The 18,481-nt window shown below is 44.7% G+C and overlaps 1 protein-coding gene across 1 annotated transcript in view; it reads left to right on the forward strand.

Moving 5' to 3' along the window:
• Positions 1–18,481, forward strand: part of LOC111141029 (SPARC/osteonectin, cwcv and kazal like domains proteoglycan 1) — a 498,494-nt gene that overhangs the window by 476,228 nt on the left and 3,785 nt on the right. The window contains exons 6-8 of the mRNA XM_022493359.1: positions 5,714–5,830; positions 9,293–9,514; positions 14,521–14,583. Of these exons, the coding sequence (XP_022349067.1) occupies positions 5,714–5,830; positions 9,293–9,514; positions 14,521–14,583 (402 nt within the window). The remainder of the gene's footprint in view (positions 1–5,713; positions 5,831–9,292; positions 9,515–14,520; positions 14,584–18,481) is intronic.

Raw genomic sequence — 18,481 nt, forward strand, 5'->3', positions numbered from 1 at the left:
TATTGGCACCAGTGCCTCCTTTTCAAGCCCATCACTTGGGTCACTCATTCTGTCCTCCTGTTTTATTTGAACACTGTCTGCATTCAGAGCCAGTCTAGCCCCAAGCGCCTTAAAGCTCCAGGCCTCGGGTGGAGTGGAGAGATGGTGCCCCGGTTGGAAAAGCGATCCCGTTTTCTTCCCTGGGCTACCTCCCTTCCACGGAGGCCATGTGTGCCTTATTTACACTTGCTGATTGCATTTTGTTCATATTTTCCAAACAGACAGGAGATGGCCACTGGGAGAGCACCAAATTACCTGGGCCCTTCTCTGCCCAAGCGCTGTGCTTTCCTGGGGAGAAAGCTGTCTTTTTGTACATTTTGGAGTAATGTGCAGTGGCACTCTACTTTTCTCTAATGAAGCCCCAGCGGCTGCACATGTGATCCATGCTTCTGGGAGCATAACAGGAAGGCTGCGCGCTCCTTCCGCAGGACCGCTGTTCTCACGCCAAAGCTAATGAAGGCAGAGCCTGAATTCATCCCCGTAATGCACAGCCGGATGCCTCACGTGCATCATTGGCAGAGCTCCCTTTACATGGGAGGGCCTGATGTTTTGATTTTTTCCAACCCAGAAAATGGACCCAGTCAATTAGTTGCCTCAGTTAGTACTGGTTCCCCACCAGCCCAGTCAATGCAGGGAGCCGGTCCAGCACCCAGGGGCGGCCCGGCAAGTAACAGCCTGGATCCAGATCCTGTCCCTGTCCCTAGATGACTGTGCGACTTAGGGAGCTTGCAACCAGGCTGTTCGTGCATTCCTGTTTCCTTTTAATACCTACATTTTGAAAACCTATCTATCCACCCTTGGTAAGTGCTGAGAATACAGGCAAAGGAAATCATCGTGCAGCTTTTCTCTTCAGGAGAAGGCAGACATCTGTTGCAAGCCGAATCCTGTGGACTTGTACTGACCCACCTACAAAATAAGTAAAGGAGAAATACTATTTTCTGTATCACAAGCATCTCCTGAGGCTTGAAAAGAAGTGCACGAGGATAAAATGGTAAAGCATTGTGCAGACAGTTCAGATATGGGAAGAGGAATGTAAATTTGTTAAGTCCCTGCTATACGCCAGGAGCTGTGTGTGAGCTTTCTTTTGCGGATATAACCATATTCCATGAGACAGTGCTATGAGCTGAGCTTTATTATGCCATTTTGCAGACGGATAAATTGAAGTTTGCAAAAGGCAACAAGAGGGTCATGTTATGTAGTGTTAGTAAGTATGTGTCGAGAGCATTCCTCATGCTGGGTACCGGCTGCCCAGGATGACGGGCCTTAGGAGCTGAGCCTGACTCGGGGCTGTTTTATGCTGCTACTCTCTAGAAGGGAAGAGGGGCCGTGAAGGAGAAAGTACGGGTGTGATGAAAAATGCCACCCAAGGACCGAGACGCTGAAAGTCCCTCAGAGGGGAAAATCCTCCCGTGAGACCTGATGAGGAAATTGGCATTAGCAAGACAAGGAGAGTAGGGTGCTCAGGATGGAGCAGAAAGGACGGTGAGGATGGGGACCAGAGCCCAGGAAAGAGAGGAGGGAGACCAGAGGTGGCCCAGGGCACCGTGATCAATACACAGGCCACAGGAAGGGTATGGATTTGCTGGCAGAGGGTTGAGGAGCCTCTGAGAAGGCGAAAGTGGGGAAAAGACAGGAGATCAATTAGGATCCCGATCCAGCCTTCTTGGTGGGAGGTTCTGGTGGGGATGATGGGAGTGGAGACAGTGGAGCCAGCAAGAAAGTGCGGAACCTTCTGTAGGGATCTGGGACACTTCCCAGGTGTGTGCCCTACAGACAGGAGGGCCCAGTAGTGCCATTTGCGGCCCACACTCCAGCCATGCCGGAATAGACTGAGATCCTGTGAAAAAGGTGAGGAGTAACCTGTGGGAACAAGCAGGCAACACACAGTCCATGAGGAACAGGAGGCTGACAGCGACACTCGGGTGGAGGGCAGGAGGGGAGAGGAGGAGAGGTAGGGAGCAAGAGGACAGGCTGGCCTCATTCACTCTGGAAGGTAACCCAGTGGCCCAGGGGATCAGATCCTAGCCTTTGTGAACTGAGTCCTCTCCCAGGACAACACTCTCTTTTTCTGAGGATGCTGAGGCTGGTGGTCTGAGTACCAGCTTCTGTCACCAGGAGGAGAGGAGAGCTCAGATTCCCATCTTGAGAAATCACAAGGATTGCTCCACCTCAGGACACCAAGTGAAAATGGCAGGTGGATTTGGTTATATAAAGGTTTCCTTTTTCCCCAAAAGTTATTTTTCCCCAGGAAGGAACTGAGTGTGTGGGAGGTACTCTTTGAGTCCCCCATTTCTGAAAACATCAATCCTCCGTTCATCCCTTTATCAGGGGCTCTGATAGGCCTCTTAAAAGGCAGGCATCCTCCCCCACTCCCCAACCCCCCACTCACTGCCAGCGTTTCTTTTGTGGCTAGAATCCCCAATCTGAACAAACAGTGCTCTGCTGGCTGTCATCTTTATTTTTTTCTCTGGGATGTGTCTAGCTCCAGGCCAGCTGGGCCACACTTTGTCCCCATGAAGACCATTCAGTGGAGGACACAGCAAGTGAATAGGGCCCACTAATTGGGTGAATAGGGCCTCCTATCTCTGTCCAGGCTTTCTGATCTCTCTCCACCCAAGCCAGGGGCGTCTCGCTGGTGCACTTCTCCCTGAGTGACACATTGGCTCTTTGGAGATTCCAGTGCCTGATTCCATCAGCCATCCAGAGCCTGTGTACTTTGGAAAGCCTGTGGGAAATTCAGCAGTCTTCTAAAGATATAGATTACCTGCACATCTGTCAGGGTTTAGTTAAACATGACTGACTAATTTATCCTGCCGTGTGAGACGGGGATTCATTTCCTTTGCAAGTTGACTTGGCAATTTTCTCTGCTCAGAGAACATTTAGAATAGATGGTGTGCATGGCAATTGAGAAGAAATAGATGCTATTAATTTTCCATTTTCAAATGTGAGATTGACTCTAGAGCCCACATCCCACTCCCATCAGGAAAACAGACCACATCCTCTCTTGATTTGGGCTGCTTGGCATCTGAAGAGTCATGAAAGTGAGGGCTCTATCCCGAGCTTCCAAGTTGGGGCTGTCAGTCAGCGTGTCCGTGTGGATCTGCTCCTGGGGTGAGCCCATGAGTCCCGGCCCCTTCCTGGCTGTGTGCGTGGCTTAGCAGAAGATTCTGGTTCCCGGCTTGAACAGGTATGGGATCTTCTTCCTCAGCCCCTCTTTACACACCAAAGGTGGCAGGGTAGTGGGGGAGCTGGGGGAGGCATTCCCCTGAGCAGTTGAGCATCTGCCTCTTGGTTTGGCCTCAGGTCACATGATCTCTCTCCCCCTCCCCCATGCGCATATGCACCCGCCCACTCTCTCTCTAAAACACACCAACACAATTGAAAAACACCAAAGGGGAGGAGTAGAGGTATCAGATATTAGGATATCATAAAGAACCTCCAAAAAGTTGGAGTTCCCAAAGGGATAGCTGATGTCATCCGCTATCTTCCGGCACTTGGGAAACCCTCTGTAGCTGTGCTGTCCCCCATGGCGTTCCCCCCCCCATGACTGTTTGGCACATGATGGGGGTGGGTGAGATCAGAACACTGCATTTTAACTATTTTACTTACGTAAATTATTGTTCATATAAATAGGCACATCTGGCTAATGGCAACTGGACTGGATCGTACAAGTATCCATTCTCCCCAGTCTCTTATGCGGACAAAGCCAGTTTTGTGCAGGCGCATTTGTCTTCCTGTTTTCTGAGTGCTGTGATGAGTGCTCTGCGCGTACCTGCAACCCCTCCATTACATCGTAGCTGGCGCACGCCGAACAATTGTTATGTGCCATGTTCTTTGTAAGTCCTTCACATACTTGGTCTAACTCATGGCCACGTAGTGGTATCCTGGGTTTATGGAGGGGGACACCGAGGTGCTGAGAAGTTGAGACTTGTGGGGTCACCCAGCCAGGCAGTGGTAAAGCTGGGAGTCATTCCAGGTGCTGTGAGCCCAGAGTTCTTATGCTCTGCGGCCAGTGAAGACAGTTCTGGGTACCATTTCCTGGCTGGTGTCTTAAGGTGAATCATGGCCCGGTTGTCAAAAGCAAGGCTAAGTATCTTGAGGTCCTTAATAGCATGCATATAAAGAATGCGTACATTCCATGCCTGGCAGGGTGTAGATCTGGGTCCCGACTGGAATGAGGAGAGTGGTTGGGAGAGTGGTTAGGGGAGCACTAACACTCCACAGACCCAGCCTGGGTCTGCTTACCAACTCCCGCCCCCACAATGGAGAGTCAGAAAGACCTTTACACCCGAGGTCTGGGAAGTTTGGCTCTGTTGTTGGTCAAGTTCCAAACACCAGGCTAACTAAAGGTGGGCTTTCTTAAAAGCAAAAATGTAAAATGTAAAATGTAAAAATGAGGGGAAGATCTGTATGATACTATTCTCGTCTTTGGGAGACAGACAGGGGCTGATGCCTTCAATTCAGTGAGAGTATGCATTGACTGAAGGTTGGACTGGACTTTTGGCAAGACTGTCTACTCATTCATCATTGGCCCCATGTCTTTCAGTAGAGAGCCTGACGCTGGCAGTCTCTCTAGACCGGTAGAGTCCAGCCTTAATCTACATCCCATCAGCTCTGTAAGATATTCAGGACTTGGCTCTGCTTTTTAATGGTGTTTTGCTTGGCTTCTGTGCTGTCTCCTGTAGGTTTAGAATTTGGGAAAAGCAACTGTTCTGGGTTTGTGTCTTTGTCCCTTCTTATTGGGATTTTGGTCCCTTGGGTTTCCAGTTTCTTACCCTCCAGATGCCAAAGGCTGGTTTGTCTGCCTCTTGTCACTGTCTGGACCCTCATCAGGATTCTTTATACCCAGAATTAGGTTAATATGTGGAATGAGGATGTATCAGCCCCATTTCCAACACCACTGTTCCTCCTTTGGGGATTTTCCCCCTCAAGCCTCACTTCCGCACCCTCGGAGACCTTCACAGAGTATGCACCCCTCTACCCAAACATCCCATTTTGGGTTTCTTCTTGTTCTCAGAAGCAGTATTCCTTGGCTCCAGTTCCTATCATCTACCCTAAAAGGTGAGCCTCATAGTCAGAGATGGGCTGTGTGCCAATAGAAAGGACTCTTGCGTGAAGGTGGCATGCATCTCTCTCTAGGGGAAAGTCAAGTCAGCCTGCCACGAGGCCAGCAGCATAAGCCATGCGCGCAAATCCCAACCTTGGGCTAAAGCAAAATTGATTGTTGTTATTGGGAACTCTTGGTGTGCCAGGCAGCCTCTCGCTGAAAACATCGACTCTTCCTGAGTGTTGATCTCTTGGCATGAATTTAGTGGAAAATACGATCTCCAGCAAACTGTACTAGCGAGTTCTGTTGGGTTAGCAAGAGAGATCTGTTAGTCTTTGGAGGCCAGTTGCACAACTGGGAGACTTAGCATTTGTTTTACCAGCTCGGAGGCAGTCCAGATTCAGTTCTGAGCAATGCTGCTTACCCCAGGGAGTCCCGGCTTTCTGTCGTGCTCCTTCCCTGTGACTGCAGCATCTTTGGGTGGTTTTCCAAGCGTGGGGAAAGTGCTGCACTGCGCTTGGAGAGGGGGGTTAGTGTTGAGCATGGTTCTGCAGGTGGCATTGCATGTTGAGAGCTAACAAGAGGAGAAAGTCGGACTCACTGTTTCTTCCTTTTGCTTTTCTGCAGCCTGCACAGATAAGGAGTTGAGGAACCTCGCATCCCGCCTGAAAGACTGGTTTGGAGCCCTTCACGAGGATGCCAACAGGATCATCAAGCCCACCAGCTCTGATGCAGCCCAAGGCAGTAAGACCACTTTGCTCTCACTAATTTATTCCATTTTATGCACCACATTTCCTTAGTTACTAGACAGTGTTGATTTAACAGTAGCCTTTTGGTGTAATCAAAGAAACACTATGTCAGATGCACACCACTTAAAATATTTTCTTGATTCCCAAGCATTTCCCCCTCCTGCATGAAACAACTTAATTTTTAAAAGTCTGGCTACAAAACTCTCGTGTATTTAGGATAGAGACTTTGGAAAATACAAAAAGCTATTTAAAAATTCACCACTTTAACCACCATAAGCATGTTGTGGCATATACTTGAAGTTTTTTCCTTGCCACACAGGAGAAAAAAATCCGTGTCTTTGTACATGCATACAGTACACACCGCACCGTCTGTCTGACGATCGTCAGTCACTCAGCAGCATGCTCTGGCCTCCTGTGTTGAGTAGTGTTGCACTTTGTCATAGCCACCGAGAATTTCAAGTTACAGACAGAATGTATGTAATTAGACCTCGATTTTGGAGCACTGAAGTCGTTCCTAATGTTCAGCTCTTATAAGCAACTCTACCGAACATCTTCGATAATGTCTCTCCTCCTCCATCAGTGCGTTGGCAGAGCCCGTATTCAGAGCCTCTTCATAAGCTAAAGAGAAAACTCAGAGTGGGCCAGCGTTTTTGTACCTTGAAGGACTCTCTCGTTGTCTTGAACTCAAAAATGATGAGCAGTAGCCTTCTCCATGCTGTGGCCCATTCGCTCAGAATGACTTCCCAACGACACAGTTGTTCAAATATCTGGACTTTGGCAACTGTTGGGATCCAGAGCTCAACCGCTCTCTGGTCTTTGGCCAGAGTCGGAATGATCATCTTAATTACAGGTTATTCTTTGTGGCTGGTAGCTGTAGATACTGGTAGAGAATACTGATCTAGGGGACAATTCTTTTGCTAGTCTGGATGTTACAGTTTAAGGGAAAGATAGTGTCCGCTTCTCAGGATCTAAGTATCCACAGAGTGGTTTCAGGTGGTTGAGTCTATGGGAAAGAAGGAGGAAGATAGTTTCTTCTTCCATTCTTGCCTTCCTCCTACCATTCCTGCCGAGGCTTCCTTGGAAGTTTGTGGACAATTAATTCACAGATGGTCTAGAGGAACTTCTCCTGGGGATCTTCCTGGAGCAGCCAGGCCTTTGGGCTTTCTGAACAACCTTTCCAGGAAGAGCAGATGGCTGTGCAGAGAGTAGCTCCTTACACCCTCCAGCCCCATGAGACTCCTTCTGCAGACAGTTGGTGAGCTAGCAAAAGACCTGCCCTTGGCCAGAAGCAAATTGAGTCCCCAAAGAGGCTTTTAGGTTTGATGTCCTGAAGCAACTGCAGTGAAAGGAATAAAAAGGAGCAAGGCTTGGTTAGCCCATAAGGCCATAGGAGGGAGAGATGTTTTTATCAGTTCAGGAGTTATGAAGAGGAAATCATGGGGCATTAGAAATCCCACCTGCTTGGGGGCAATTAGAAGGGCTGTGTTCTGTTCCGCCCTCCACTTCTAGATACCAGATGCAGGTGCCTTTTCCTTAGAACTTTCCAAATGGGTGTTGGGGAGGTGGGGCTTGACCTTCAGACTACTGCCCGACCAGCATGGCATGTCTCTTGGCTGGTCAGTGAGCAGTGAGCTTCTCTTGGTCATGTATTAAAATGTTAATGTCCTATAAAATTGATGCATATTATGTAAAATATTCCATCTAAAATAGTGGAGCCTTTTAGTGTCAGAGTAAATGATCTTGCTTTACTCAGCAGCCCCTAAGGACATCCCCATCATAGAGATGGTTCAATCATGACCTTCAAAGAAGAGGCCACATGATGTCCCCTAGTATCCCTTGAGAAGGGAATGTTTTCTAAGACATGTTATAAGGTGTCAGTGGGAATAAATTTTAAAACTGATTTTTATGTTTGAAGGGCCAAACTCTGCAAGAGTTAGAGAACTTCTTTCAACATCTGCTTTCACTAAGCCCTTACTACATGGCTGCATGGGCCGAGGCTACTCAACATGGTGTTTGCCCTCAAGGAGCTTAGCATCTGAGGAACATGAACTGACAGTAAGGGGAAGCAGAGGGTTCTGGAAGAGCTCAGAGGTGGAGGTGCTACACTTATTTCACTGGTTTCTGGACAGTGAAGACCCTTTTGTAGGAAACCAAGGCTTTCAACAGTTGGTAGTGTGCACAGAAACCTGCTGAGCAGGGAGTGGGCAGTCAAGCCCATCAGGGCCTCAGCTGTGGCTGCTGTATCCACCCCTCCCTGCACAGCCCATCCTCAGGCATGGCCCCCATGCCGGCTGGATGTCCTCAGGGTAGGAGGATCATGGGAGGCACAGGCAGCCCCAGGAGAAAAGGGACTGAGAATGTAGACTCAGGCCTGGGGCACCTGCCTGGGAAGCCCAGCTCCACAATTAGAGGATCTTGAGCAAGTCACTTAAGCCTTGAGCTTTTCCCCTCCATCTGTAAAGTAGAAGGAATACAGTGTTTTAGAGGCTTCTTGGAAGGATTCAGTGAGATAATTAAAAATAAGGGGCTTAGAGGACTACCTTAAATAACAGAGAAATGAACTTTTATAGTAATTTTCCTGGGAAAATAAAACCATTTCTACCAATCCAACTTATGGAACAACCTGAAAGTGCATAGTGCTTTTGATTCTGAAAGCAAGACCAATTTTAGATTTGGGGCAGGCCTTCTCTGGGGGTTGTCTACAGTAGACTCAATATCCTGAGTGTTAAGCAAAGTGTTATTATTCTAGTGCGTATAGTTCCCATTGTGGAAACAAATAATTCTTTAAGAAAACTACCCCTCCTCCCCCAGGGAAATAAGAAAGAAATTATTGTCTGAGTCAATTTGGATTCCATATCATATATCTCTTGAGGGGACGGTAGAAAAGAAGAATGGGGAACAGAGGCAGATACCTGGCTAGTTTTCCCATTAATGTTCAGACAGCTTGGATTTAACAGTCCTTTGGGACATAATCAGTGCTTCTGGATTGTGCTATATAGTTTCATTTCACTGCCATCTTTTTTTTTTTTTTTTTAACAATAGTTTCTTTTGTTTTGGTGATTCAGGTATTTTCCCCTAAATACAAAAGTGTAGTTTGCAGAATTACAAGTTTTTCCTTTTACTCACCAGGTTTATATTCTTCCTTTTGGGCATACCCTGTTTTAAGCAAGTCTGGTAAATGAAAACTCATATTTACATCCCAGATAAATTAGTGTGGGGGACTTGTTCCCTTTGGGACATAATTTCCTCAAATGCTGACTTCTGTTTAAGAGCATTTTAAAATATTTTATTTAAACCCCTACTCCAATATTAGTATCTTCTAGTAGGGTGCCCCTGAGACTCACCCTTGGAGGGTAAGTGCCTCAGGAGGGGAGTAGGCAGTGGGGGGGTCCTGGGCCTCCTCGTGTCAGCCCAGATCAGGCTTAATGGCCGCTGAGATACACCCTTCTCTCTGCAGGATTTGACACCAGCATCTTGCCCATCTGCAAGGACTCCCTGGGCTGGATGTTCAACAAGTTGGACATGAATTATGACCTCCTGCTTGACCACTCAGAGATCAATGCCATCTACCTGGATAAGTATGAGCCCTGCATCAAGCCTCTCTTCAACTCCTGTGACTCCTTCAAGGATGGCAAGCTCTCCAACAATGAGTGGTGCTACTGCTTCCAGAAGCCTGGAGGTGAGGTGGGGGGCGGGGGGGTGGGGTGGTTCCTGATGCTCAGGGCAGCCACACTGGGCGCCGAAGTCCTGTGTATCACATACTAGGGAGGCAGGTGGAAGTCATCAAGCCAAAGGACATGGCTAGAGAGTAAGCAGTCAGCTGACAGAATGCCAGACCCAAAGGCTCTTTTCTTCTCACTTTATTTTTATCATTGTATATTAGAAAACCCAAGAGCATAACGAAAGGGCCCATTACCTCACTCTCCCTTGGAGGAAATCTCTTAACCATCTCATACCTCAGCGTTTACATCTGTAAAGGGGGTGTAGAAACCTTTGCTACATCATTCCCAAGGTCACTGTGCTATCCTTTCTCTGAGGAATACTGTACAAATAGCAGAGTACCGTAATGCCCCTGGTCACACGAAGTCTCCTCTTGTCAGAGAAAAGCCTCTTGTCAGCCTCTCTAGGGTAAATACAGCTTCCTCCTGAATCTCGTAGGCAAGGATTTCTTGGTTATACACTCCAGCTCACTTACAAAAGAGATCACATTTGAGGAGTATGGCGAAAGAACGCAGGAGTATCTCACATCATGGCAAGTCAGAGGACTGAGTTCCCCTACGGCCTCTCAGGAATGCAGAGGCAGGAGCTCGGAGTCTCTGGGAGGCGCCGCATGGTCTGGCTTAGCTTCCTGGGCTTGTGCACCCAGGTGTGGTGATCCACAGCTAGCTGGACCAGCAGAGAGTGGCTTATATCTGAATCCCAGTCCCACATCCCCAAGATGGCTCAGCTTGAGTCGGGGATCATGGATAATCTACTCCGAGCATGGCTGTGGGAACCCACCTGCAGGAACGGAAGAGGGCTATGAATATTATAATTTTAAAATTATATGCATGTCTATGCCTCTCTGCATTCAGAGTCACTGTACACACAGAGCAGAAAATGTGAATCATTGCAAAGGGCACTCAGTGTCAAGTACATGTATCTGCTGATAGGACTACAAGATACTTTCCTCAAAGCAGAATTACTGGTCGTAGGGCTTGTGCATTTTTTTTTTTAAGATTTTTTTTTTTTTTTTTATTTGACAGATCACAAGTAGGCAGAGAGAGGAGGAAGCAGGCTCCCCACTGAGCAGAGAGCCCAATGCTGGGCTTGATCCCAGGACCCTGGGATCATGACCTGTGCCGAAGGCAGAGGCTTTAACCCACTGAGCCACCCAGGTGCCCCGTGCATCTTTAAGTATTACTTCCCATTTCCTCCCCAAATGGTTGTACTAGTTTTACTCTTACAAAGAAATACCTAGGTCTCTGTGTGTCCTTTTTGGTGTGTTTTTAGGGATTCTCCCTGAATGGAGGACATTAGTACTATTCTGGTCACATGTCCTGCAAATACTTTTATCCCCCAACTTTGACTTGGTGCATTTTTGCTAGGGAGAAATTTTTCAATTTAATAATGTAAAGTTTTTCCATCCTTTATGGTTTTCTAGAAGCCTTGAGGCTTATCATAGGCTTAGAAAGGTATTTTGTGCCATGAAATACTAAAGCAATTCTCTTGTGTTTGTGTTTTCATCAGTACCTTTTGGTTGGTTGACCGGTCCGTTGAAATCCTGTATTGCTTTAGATTTCTTCCGCGTGTGGTCAGGTAGGAGCTGACCCCTGGAGAAGGTTGTTGAGTTACCTGTCATTAGTGACTAAGCCATCTTCCTCCTCTAATTTGAATGCTTCATCTATTGTATGTAAAACTTCTTCATGTATATTTGTCTATCCCTACCTCTAGTGGGGCCACCCTCTCCTGCCACTCATCCTTCAGGGTTTCCTGGATATTCTTTTTTTTTTTTTTTTAAAGTTTTTATTTATTTATTTAACGAATATAAAGGAAAAGTAGGAGGAGAGGCAGGCAGAGAGAGAGAGAGAGGAGGAAGCAGGCTCCCCGAGGAGCAGAGAGCCCGATATGGGGCTCGATCCCAGGACCCTGAGATCATGACCTGAGCTGAAGGCAGAGGCTTAACCCACTGAGCCACACAGGCGCCCCTTTCCTGGATATTCTTATGCTTATTGTTATGGGTCTTAGTAATCTAGGGAGAATTGATAGCTAGGTAATATTGAATCCTTTGACTCTAGGACAGCATCTGTCAATCAACGGAGGTACATTTTTAAGTTTTGTTCTCCCAGATACTATACTTCCCTTGTATATATCTTCCTTGTAAACGAAAATTTTTTTTTTTTCCTATTGTAGTCCCTTGCTGGGGGTTGTTTCAGGATTAATTTTCTTCACAGCCACCTTACTAAATTTTCCTGTTGTTGGTAATAATTATTCTGGTTGGTTTCCTTTGATTTTTTCCAGGTGTGCCATCGTATCCTCTGCAAAGTGATCATTTTTTTCTTTTTCTATCTCCTTTCTCTTTTCTCCTCCTGGCAGCTGCTACTTCCAAATCAGTGTTGACTAACAGCCTTGTTGTTATCCTAACAAATACCTGGGTCATGCAGTACTGGGTACGAAGATGGCTTTGGGCTTGAGTTCATACAACCTCATGTGTCTGTAGCCAGAGTTCAGGTTTAACCTGAATAAGTAAGCTAAGCCTTATGCTAGCATCTCCCTCAGAGCTATGAGTGCCAGGACCTTGAGAAGAAGGCTGCTGTCCTTAACATGGGACAGATGTGGTTACCATGCCATGTGGATGTCCCTGGCTGGGCCAGCCTTTGAGCAATGGCTGAAGGAGGCCAGAACCCTCCTCACATGGCACACAGGAGAAGCTGAATCAAGGACAATTGTCCGTTCATTATAGTTCCTTTTTTGTTTCTCATTGTGGCATTTCCCTCTCTTTTTTTGGTTGGGTTCCCACTGCCTCCCTCCTTGACCCAGAACTCACATTTCTTCATTATTTCCTATTGATTAATATATGTATTCAAGGCTGAAATTCTCTCCAAGGCACTCTTTTAGCTATAGACTGTAGGTATTCCATACGTGGTATTTTTGTTAGGATAAATGTGTAGATAATCTACAGTTAAGGCTGAGTCCCTCTCAGGCCCCAGAAAGTTTGGGAGCATACTTTATAATTCTCCATGCGGTAGTATTATTTGTTGTCTGGCTTTGATGTTTTTTAGTGTTCTGTTTGGGTTTTAGAACTTTTTTTTCAAAAATTCTCACTGGAATTATACCCTGTAAAAAAACAATTTTTTTTTTTTTTTTTTTTTTTTAAGTACAGAAAGAAAGGTGCTAAGTAGAACTTCCTGGAGCCAGAGTTTGTTATACTGCTATCTTTAAACATGATTCTCCCAGTACTGGGTTTAGCTGTACAATAATGGAAACCATTTCCTAGGACATGTCTTAGTTTGGCTCAGTCTATTTGTAGCCCTTTTCCTGGGGACATGTCATGCATTTTTATGCTGTGGGATTAAAACTTGGGTTTCATTTGATTAGTCTTCTTGAAGGAGCATCAGTAACCTGGATGTTGAGCCTGAGTTCTGCTGCTTCAGATACAACCTTCATTCCTTTCAGTGTTTAATTCTGTCCTTGAGTCTTTGTATCTGCGTTGAGCTCTGGTCTCACAGTGTCTTTTTCACAAGCGTCCTTGCCCACTTGGAGGAGTCTTTAGTAACTTGTCATCTGCTCAGCAGCCAACGTTTTTTCTGTTAGAATTCTTTATCTGGAGTTTGGTCTAACTCTTCACTGTTTTTCTCACAGCAGTTTCTTGTATGTCTCAGCCTGATTCATGTTTCCTTGCTGAAAAAGAAGCAGAATTTTTACAATTGCCATGGGACAGTTTGAGGAACTGACACGGTGTTATGTGAATGAAGGTGACTTGTACTGTCTTGGAATAGTCTTCCAAATGCCCTGTGGTTTCACACAGAGATGACCCTTTCCAGTTGCAAAATAGGAATAATAATGGTACCTACTTTGTGGGATTGTTGTAAAGATTAAGACAAAATTCTAGAACATTTTCTGGTACCCATGTCCTAGTAAATGCTACCTTTCATCTTCAAAGATGGAATTTATTTCCCTTTTCCTTGTTTTCAGTTGGCATCTTTCTCCAATACTCAGAAAGCGCCTTAACCCCAGAAGTAACCAGATTTTATTAGCTTTTCTCAAGGAACAAGCAGCAAGATGGTGTGGTGTGCAATGCACAGGCTAACAGATGTAAAGAGGTACTCGGGTACTTACTACAGGTCCCAAACTTACTTGGACAGAAGTAGTGTAGGGCCCTTGAGCACAGAGCAGAACCTTGTCAAGCCACAGGGTGTGCATGGCCAAGTCATGGTAACACTCAGTATGGGTGCAGCCATATTCCTTTAAGCTCAGAACAGAGTCAGGTCTCCAGACTGGAGAACCGCACACTCCCATAGGCCCTACTTAGCCATGTGGCTCCCACTGTATCAGTCCTTCACCACAACAGGCGTTTCATAATTGAGGACTTGGAGGCTGAGAGAGATTTGCCCAAAGCATTCCACTGTGAGGTGGCAGAGCTGAGAATTAAGGTCTTCCTTTTCTCTGCCTCTCTGCGTATCTCGGATAGCTTCAGAGTTGGCCCTTGAGGCCCGTGTTGTCCTATCCTGGGGTAATGAGCCAGAAAATCTAAAGTAGCCATTCTAATCCTCTTTCTGTCCTACAGCAAGGCCTGGGGTACATCAAGTATTTGTCACCTTCCCTCTGGTTCGCGGCTCCTGTGTTGCATTCAGAACATTTAACCACTAGGAAGCTTGGATCCTGGTTCTCAGCTGACTAAAATGTCTATTGCCAGATCACCTAGTTGGCACCTGGCATTTGCTTCAGTTGAAGGTGGGCAGAAAAATTAGTATACAATGCAGGTAGCCCCCAAATACTATTTAAGTACCTCACAGTGTAAGATTTTTTCTTTTTTAATTAGTAACACTAATGGCCTGAATTTGTTTTGCTGTATAATAACAGCATATGGAGTAATTCCAGTCCCAGGTGTGTCATTGTGTACATTTCACATCAAGGGTGGAGCCAATCATTAGAGATTATGTCCCCACACCATCTGGAAACTGACTTTCATAAATTATTTTTTAGGTCTCCCTTGCCAGAATGAAATGAACAGGATTCAGAAGCTGAGCAAGGGGAAAAGCCTGCTGGGTAAGTACAATTTCATGTCACTCGTTTAAACAACTAATTAAACCATCCATGTCTCTTGTAATATTGAGCCACAGCAATGGTTATTCAATTAGGTACCTGCGTTTCCTGAAAGAAACGCACCCCTTCATCCCCAGACAGCTGGCCAGAGGTAAGTTGAGGCGAGGGAGCTCGTTGAGAAACGCTGCCTCCTCCCTTAGCGGGGGGACTAGTGGGCGGGGCCGCAGCACCATGGCTACCTCCAACTCCTCCCTGATGTGGTCTGGAAATTCCGGAATTACTCCCCAGATTAAGTTGTCTGTGGAAGGAGGAAGATGAGCTGGGCCCTTTTCTGGTTCAAAGACTTTAGTGTGCTTAAATGCATTTCTTGGTTTCGCCCGCATAATAATCCGTAGAGGAAAGCATAAGGCTCTTCAGACAGTGTACATTTCTCTGTCTGAATGTTAACCGTGTTTTTTTCCTGGACCTGCCAAGCTGGGGCTGAGGTAAAGGTAGCAAAGGCCGGCTTGTCGAGGTGTCCCTTGCAGCCGCATGTCCTCCTCCTCCAGCACTCAAGGGGCCTCCTGGCAGAGAGTGGTAAGGCTCATTTGTTGGCCGAAAAAGGAGTCTGTGTTGCTTTACTTGCTTTTTAAAAAGAGAACTGACAGCTGTAGTACAGGAATTCAGAATTATTCTTGTTAGGCCGTAAGCAGCAGGTGCCTTGCCTCAGCAGCTTGCTGTTTCAGACGTGTACCTATTTACTGGAAGGAAACGGGCCAAGTTTGCTGCAGCTTGTCAGAAGTAGGCTGTCTGTGAACTCTGGCGGGTTCTCCTCCACTGCTTCTTGGGTCACCTCAGAATACCTAGCTACTCCTTCATTCTTTTGAAAGGTATTCACTGGCTTGCTCAGATGTCCCGCTTCTGATAATGCCTGCTGTTCAACTCGGAAAGATCCCCGAAGTTGTAATTCTGACCTGGGTGGACCCAGGTTCTAAAAAGACAAAGGCATCTTTCTGGGGTGAAGGCCAATGGCTGGTTCCCTCATTCCGTAGATATTTCCAGCGCGAGGCCTTGTGCTCACCTACGTGATGTCTCCATGCTGGCGAGTATTTGGGATTTGAGTTTTGTACCTAAGGTGCACAGGTATAGCATAGTATAAATCTATTTTTTAAATTTTATTTTCATTGGCTATGGATATCCTCTGAGTGCTTTGTTATTTAATAATGAGACATTTATAAGTTATGGAGTCTGAGATAAAATGTCTCATCTTCTGTCTTCCCTACAAAGTGCCTATCTTTGTCCTATCATGAATCCCACCTAGTTCTAAAGCTTACTTTATCACATCTCCCCACATATAGAGATTATTCTGGCTGACTCCTAAAAAACACCATTGACCTTCTTGTACCTTATTTTTTTCATAGGGAAATCTCCTAATATAATACATGTGTTTTCAGGGGCATTTGAATTTAAAAAACAACCTCCCATCAGTTATAGTTACTGCCTCCTTAGGAAGAATGGTAATTCTATTACCTCATTGATTTAGAGCAACACCTCCTTCTTACCAGCCTGGAGGCTAAGCCCAGGATCTGGTTTTCTTTTTTTGTCTATCAAGTGCTGTTGTTTTCCAGTGGCAGCACTAGGAGAGGGGTCAGCATTTCTCCAGCTTTCTAGTAGGTCTTCTCCTTTGCAGACCTTGATTGAGAATCTGTTCACAAATCTCTCTGCCTTCTGGTCATGGGAATCATATCTTGTTTTTGTTTTTCCTTTTCTGTCCTCCTGCTGTGCACTGGTGGAGATTTTGAGTGTGTGGGTACCAGCAGACTTACGTATTCTTTAGGATGGTTCTCTGTGGTTATCTATTTGATCTCTGAGAGCCTGGTCATCTTAGAATAGCCTGGTGACCAGGGTGTTAAAGAGTTGTTGCCACAATCAGCAGGATCTGAGGTTAAATCCAGTTCAAAAGAGTAAAACCATTGCTTCCCATGCTACACTTCCTTCTGGAGTCTATCACTTGAAATAAATTAAGGAGCAGAAGGCCAGAGAGGTAAGCAAACACTTTGCCTTCACACCAGTGTTATTACTCTGGTCACATTCAGTAGTATTTTCCCCATAGAAGAGAAGTATGCAATTATGAAACACACACACTCTAAGAAAAACCAAAACAGAAACGGAGCATTCAAGTGTGAGGACAGAGGTATTCTCAAACCGTAAGTTAAGTTTACTAACCCCAGACTTACTGAAATGCCACCAAAGGATTTACTCTATGGAAATGAAACAATCCCAGAAGGAATTATTTAGATCCAGTTGTGGAGAAGAAATAAGACATGCTGCTATTGACCTATAGAAATGTTCTAGAGCAAGAATGAGAATTTCAGACTGTTGGGGGGCAGTGAGGATAAAAGGTGGTAAGCTTCTAGTTTATTCTGGAAGAAAAGAAAACCTAGGTTAACTTGAGCTCTTATTGTTGAATTTCCCACAGAGAAAGAGAGGCATAACAATACTGGAAATAGACTATAGAGTTGTTAAACCTATAGAAGAAAAAGAAGAACATGTGTATCTGTAATCACAAGAAATGTAAATGGACCAAAACTCATTATGAGACCAATTTTTACTTTTAGAGGTAAAGGTAAAACCATCACACTAGAAGCTGAAACTAAAAGATACTAAAGACTCCTTTTCATAAAAATCTGATCTAGCAAATGCTTTGTCTTGAATTCTATAAACAATTCTATAAACAAAGAGGTGCCGAAATGTTCCTTTTTCTTTCACCATATTATAGTATGCTTGCAACTTTAAAACAAAAGAGAATTAGAAGAAGGAATCATCACACCTACAATTGTTATCAGACATATACCTCTTGAAACTTAGCTCAGGTAGACAGAAGAAATGAATAACCTGATTAATTAGCATTCATATATATGTATTCCTGTACATAATCAGGAAATGTATTGTCTTTTCAAACACAATAGAGTATTTGCTTTGGATTATGCCACCAAAGAAAACTAAACAATCCCCCAAACCCCACACCTGGAGGGGGCAGGGGGAGAATATAATAAAAAAAAAAGTACAATAAAACAATTAGAAGTAAAAGAAAATGAAAATTTTGTGTACCAAAATCAGAGGGAAGCAACTAAAGTGAAACTTACCTTCAAATGCATTAAAAAAAATAGTAAAAGTTCTAATTAGCAAAGCTTTATAGGAATATTATGAAGTGAAACAATCAAGACTAATGTAGAAAACCATGAAATAGACAACTCTTTGGCAATTGGAAAGGTTCAAATACTGTTTTGAATTTATAAGTGGGAATTTAACTTCAGATATAAGACGCTGTTATAAACTTGTGACTTTCAAATTTCAGCATGTATTAGAACACTTGGAGGGCTTATATTTTTATATATACAAATATATATTTATTGTATTTTATTTATATTTTATATATATGTATGTATATATATGTATGTGTGTGTGTATATATATATATATATATATATATATATATATACATATACACAAACACACACACACACACATTATTATAATATTATTTCTAGGCCCTTTTCTCAAAGTATCTGATTCAGCAGACCTGGGGTGGGGCTCACATACTTGCTTTTTTCTAAGATGTTTCCAGGTGTAAACCAAACTCAGACGTACATTAAAAGTATAATTTCCATGATCAAATGGGATTTAACCCTGAGATGAAAGGATGGTTCAAAATACATCATAGTAATAGATCTGGTATCTTAACAGACACAGAAAATACATTTGACAAAATTCAACATCAATTTTTGACTTTGAACACAAATTAGATATAAAAAGAACAAACCTCAACATAGTAAACACCACATACAACAACCAACATCATACCCAATGGTGAAGGGCTGAAAGCTTTTCCTCTAAGATCAAGACTAAGACAAAACTACCC

The sequence above is a fragment of the Enhydra lutris genome, unplaced genomic scaffold (assembly GCF_002288905.1).
Source record: "Enhydra lutris kenyoni isolate GAN:26980312 unplaced genomic scaffold, ASM228890v2 scaffoldscaffold5, whole genome shotgun sequence".
Classification (NCBI taxonomy): domain Eukaryota; kingdom Metazoa; phylum Chordata; class Mammalia; order Carnivora; family Mustelidae; genus Enhydra; species Enhydra lutris.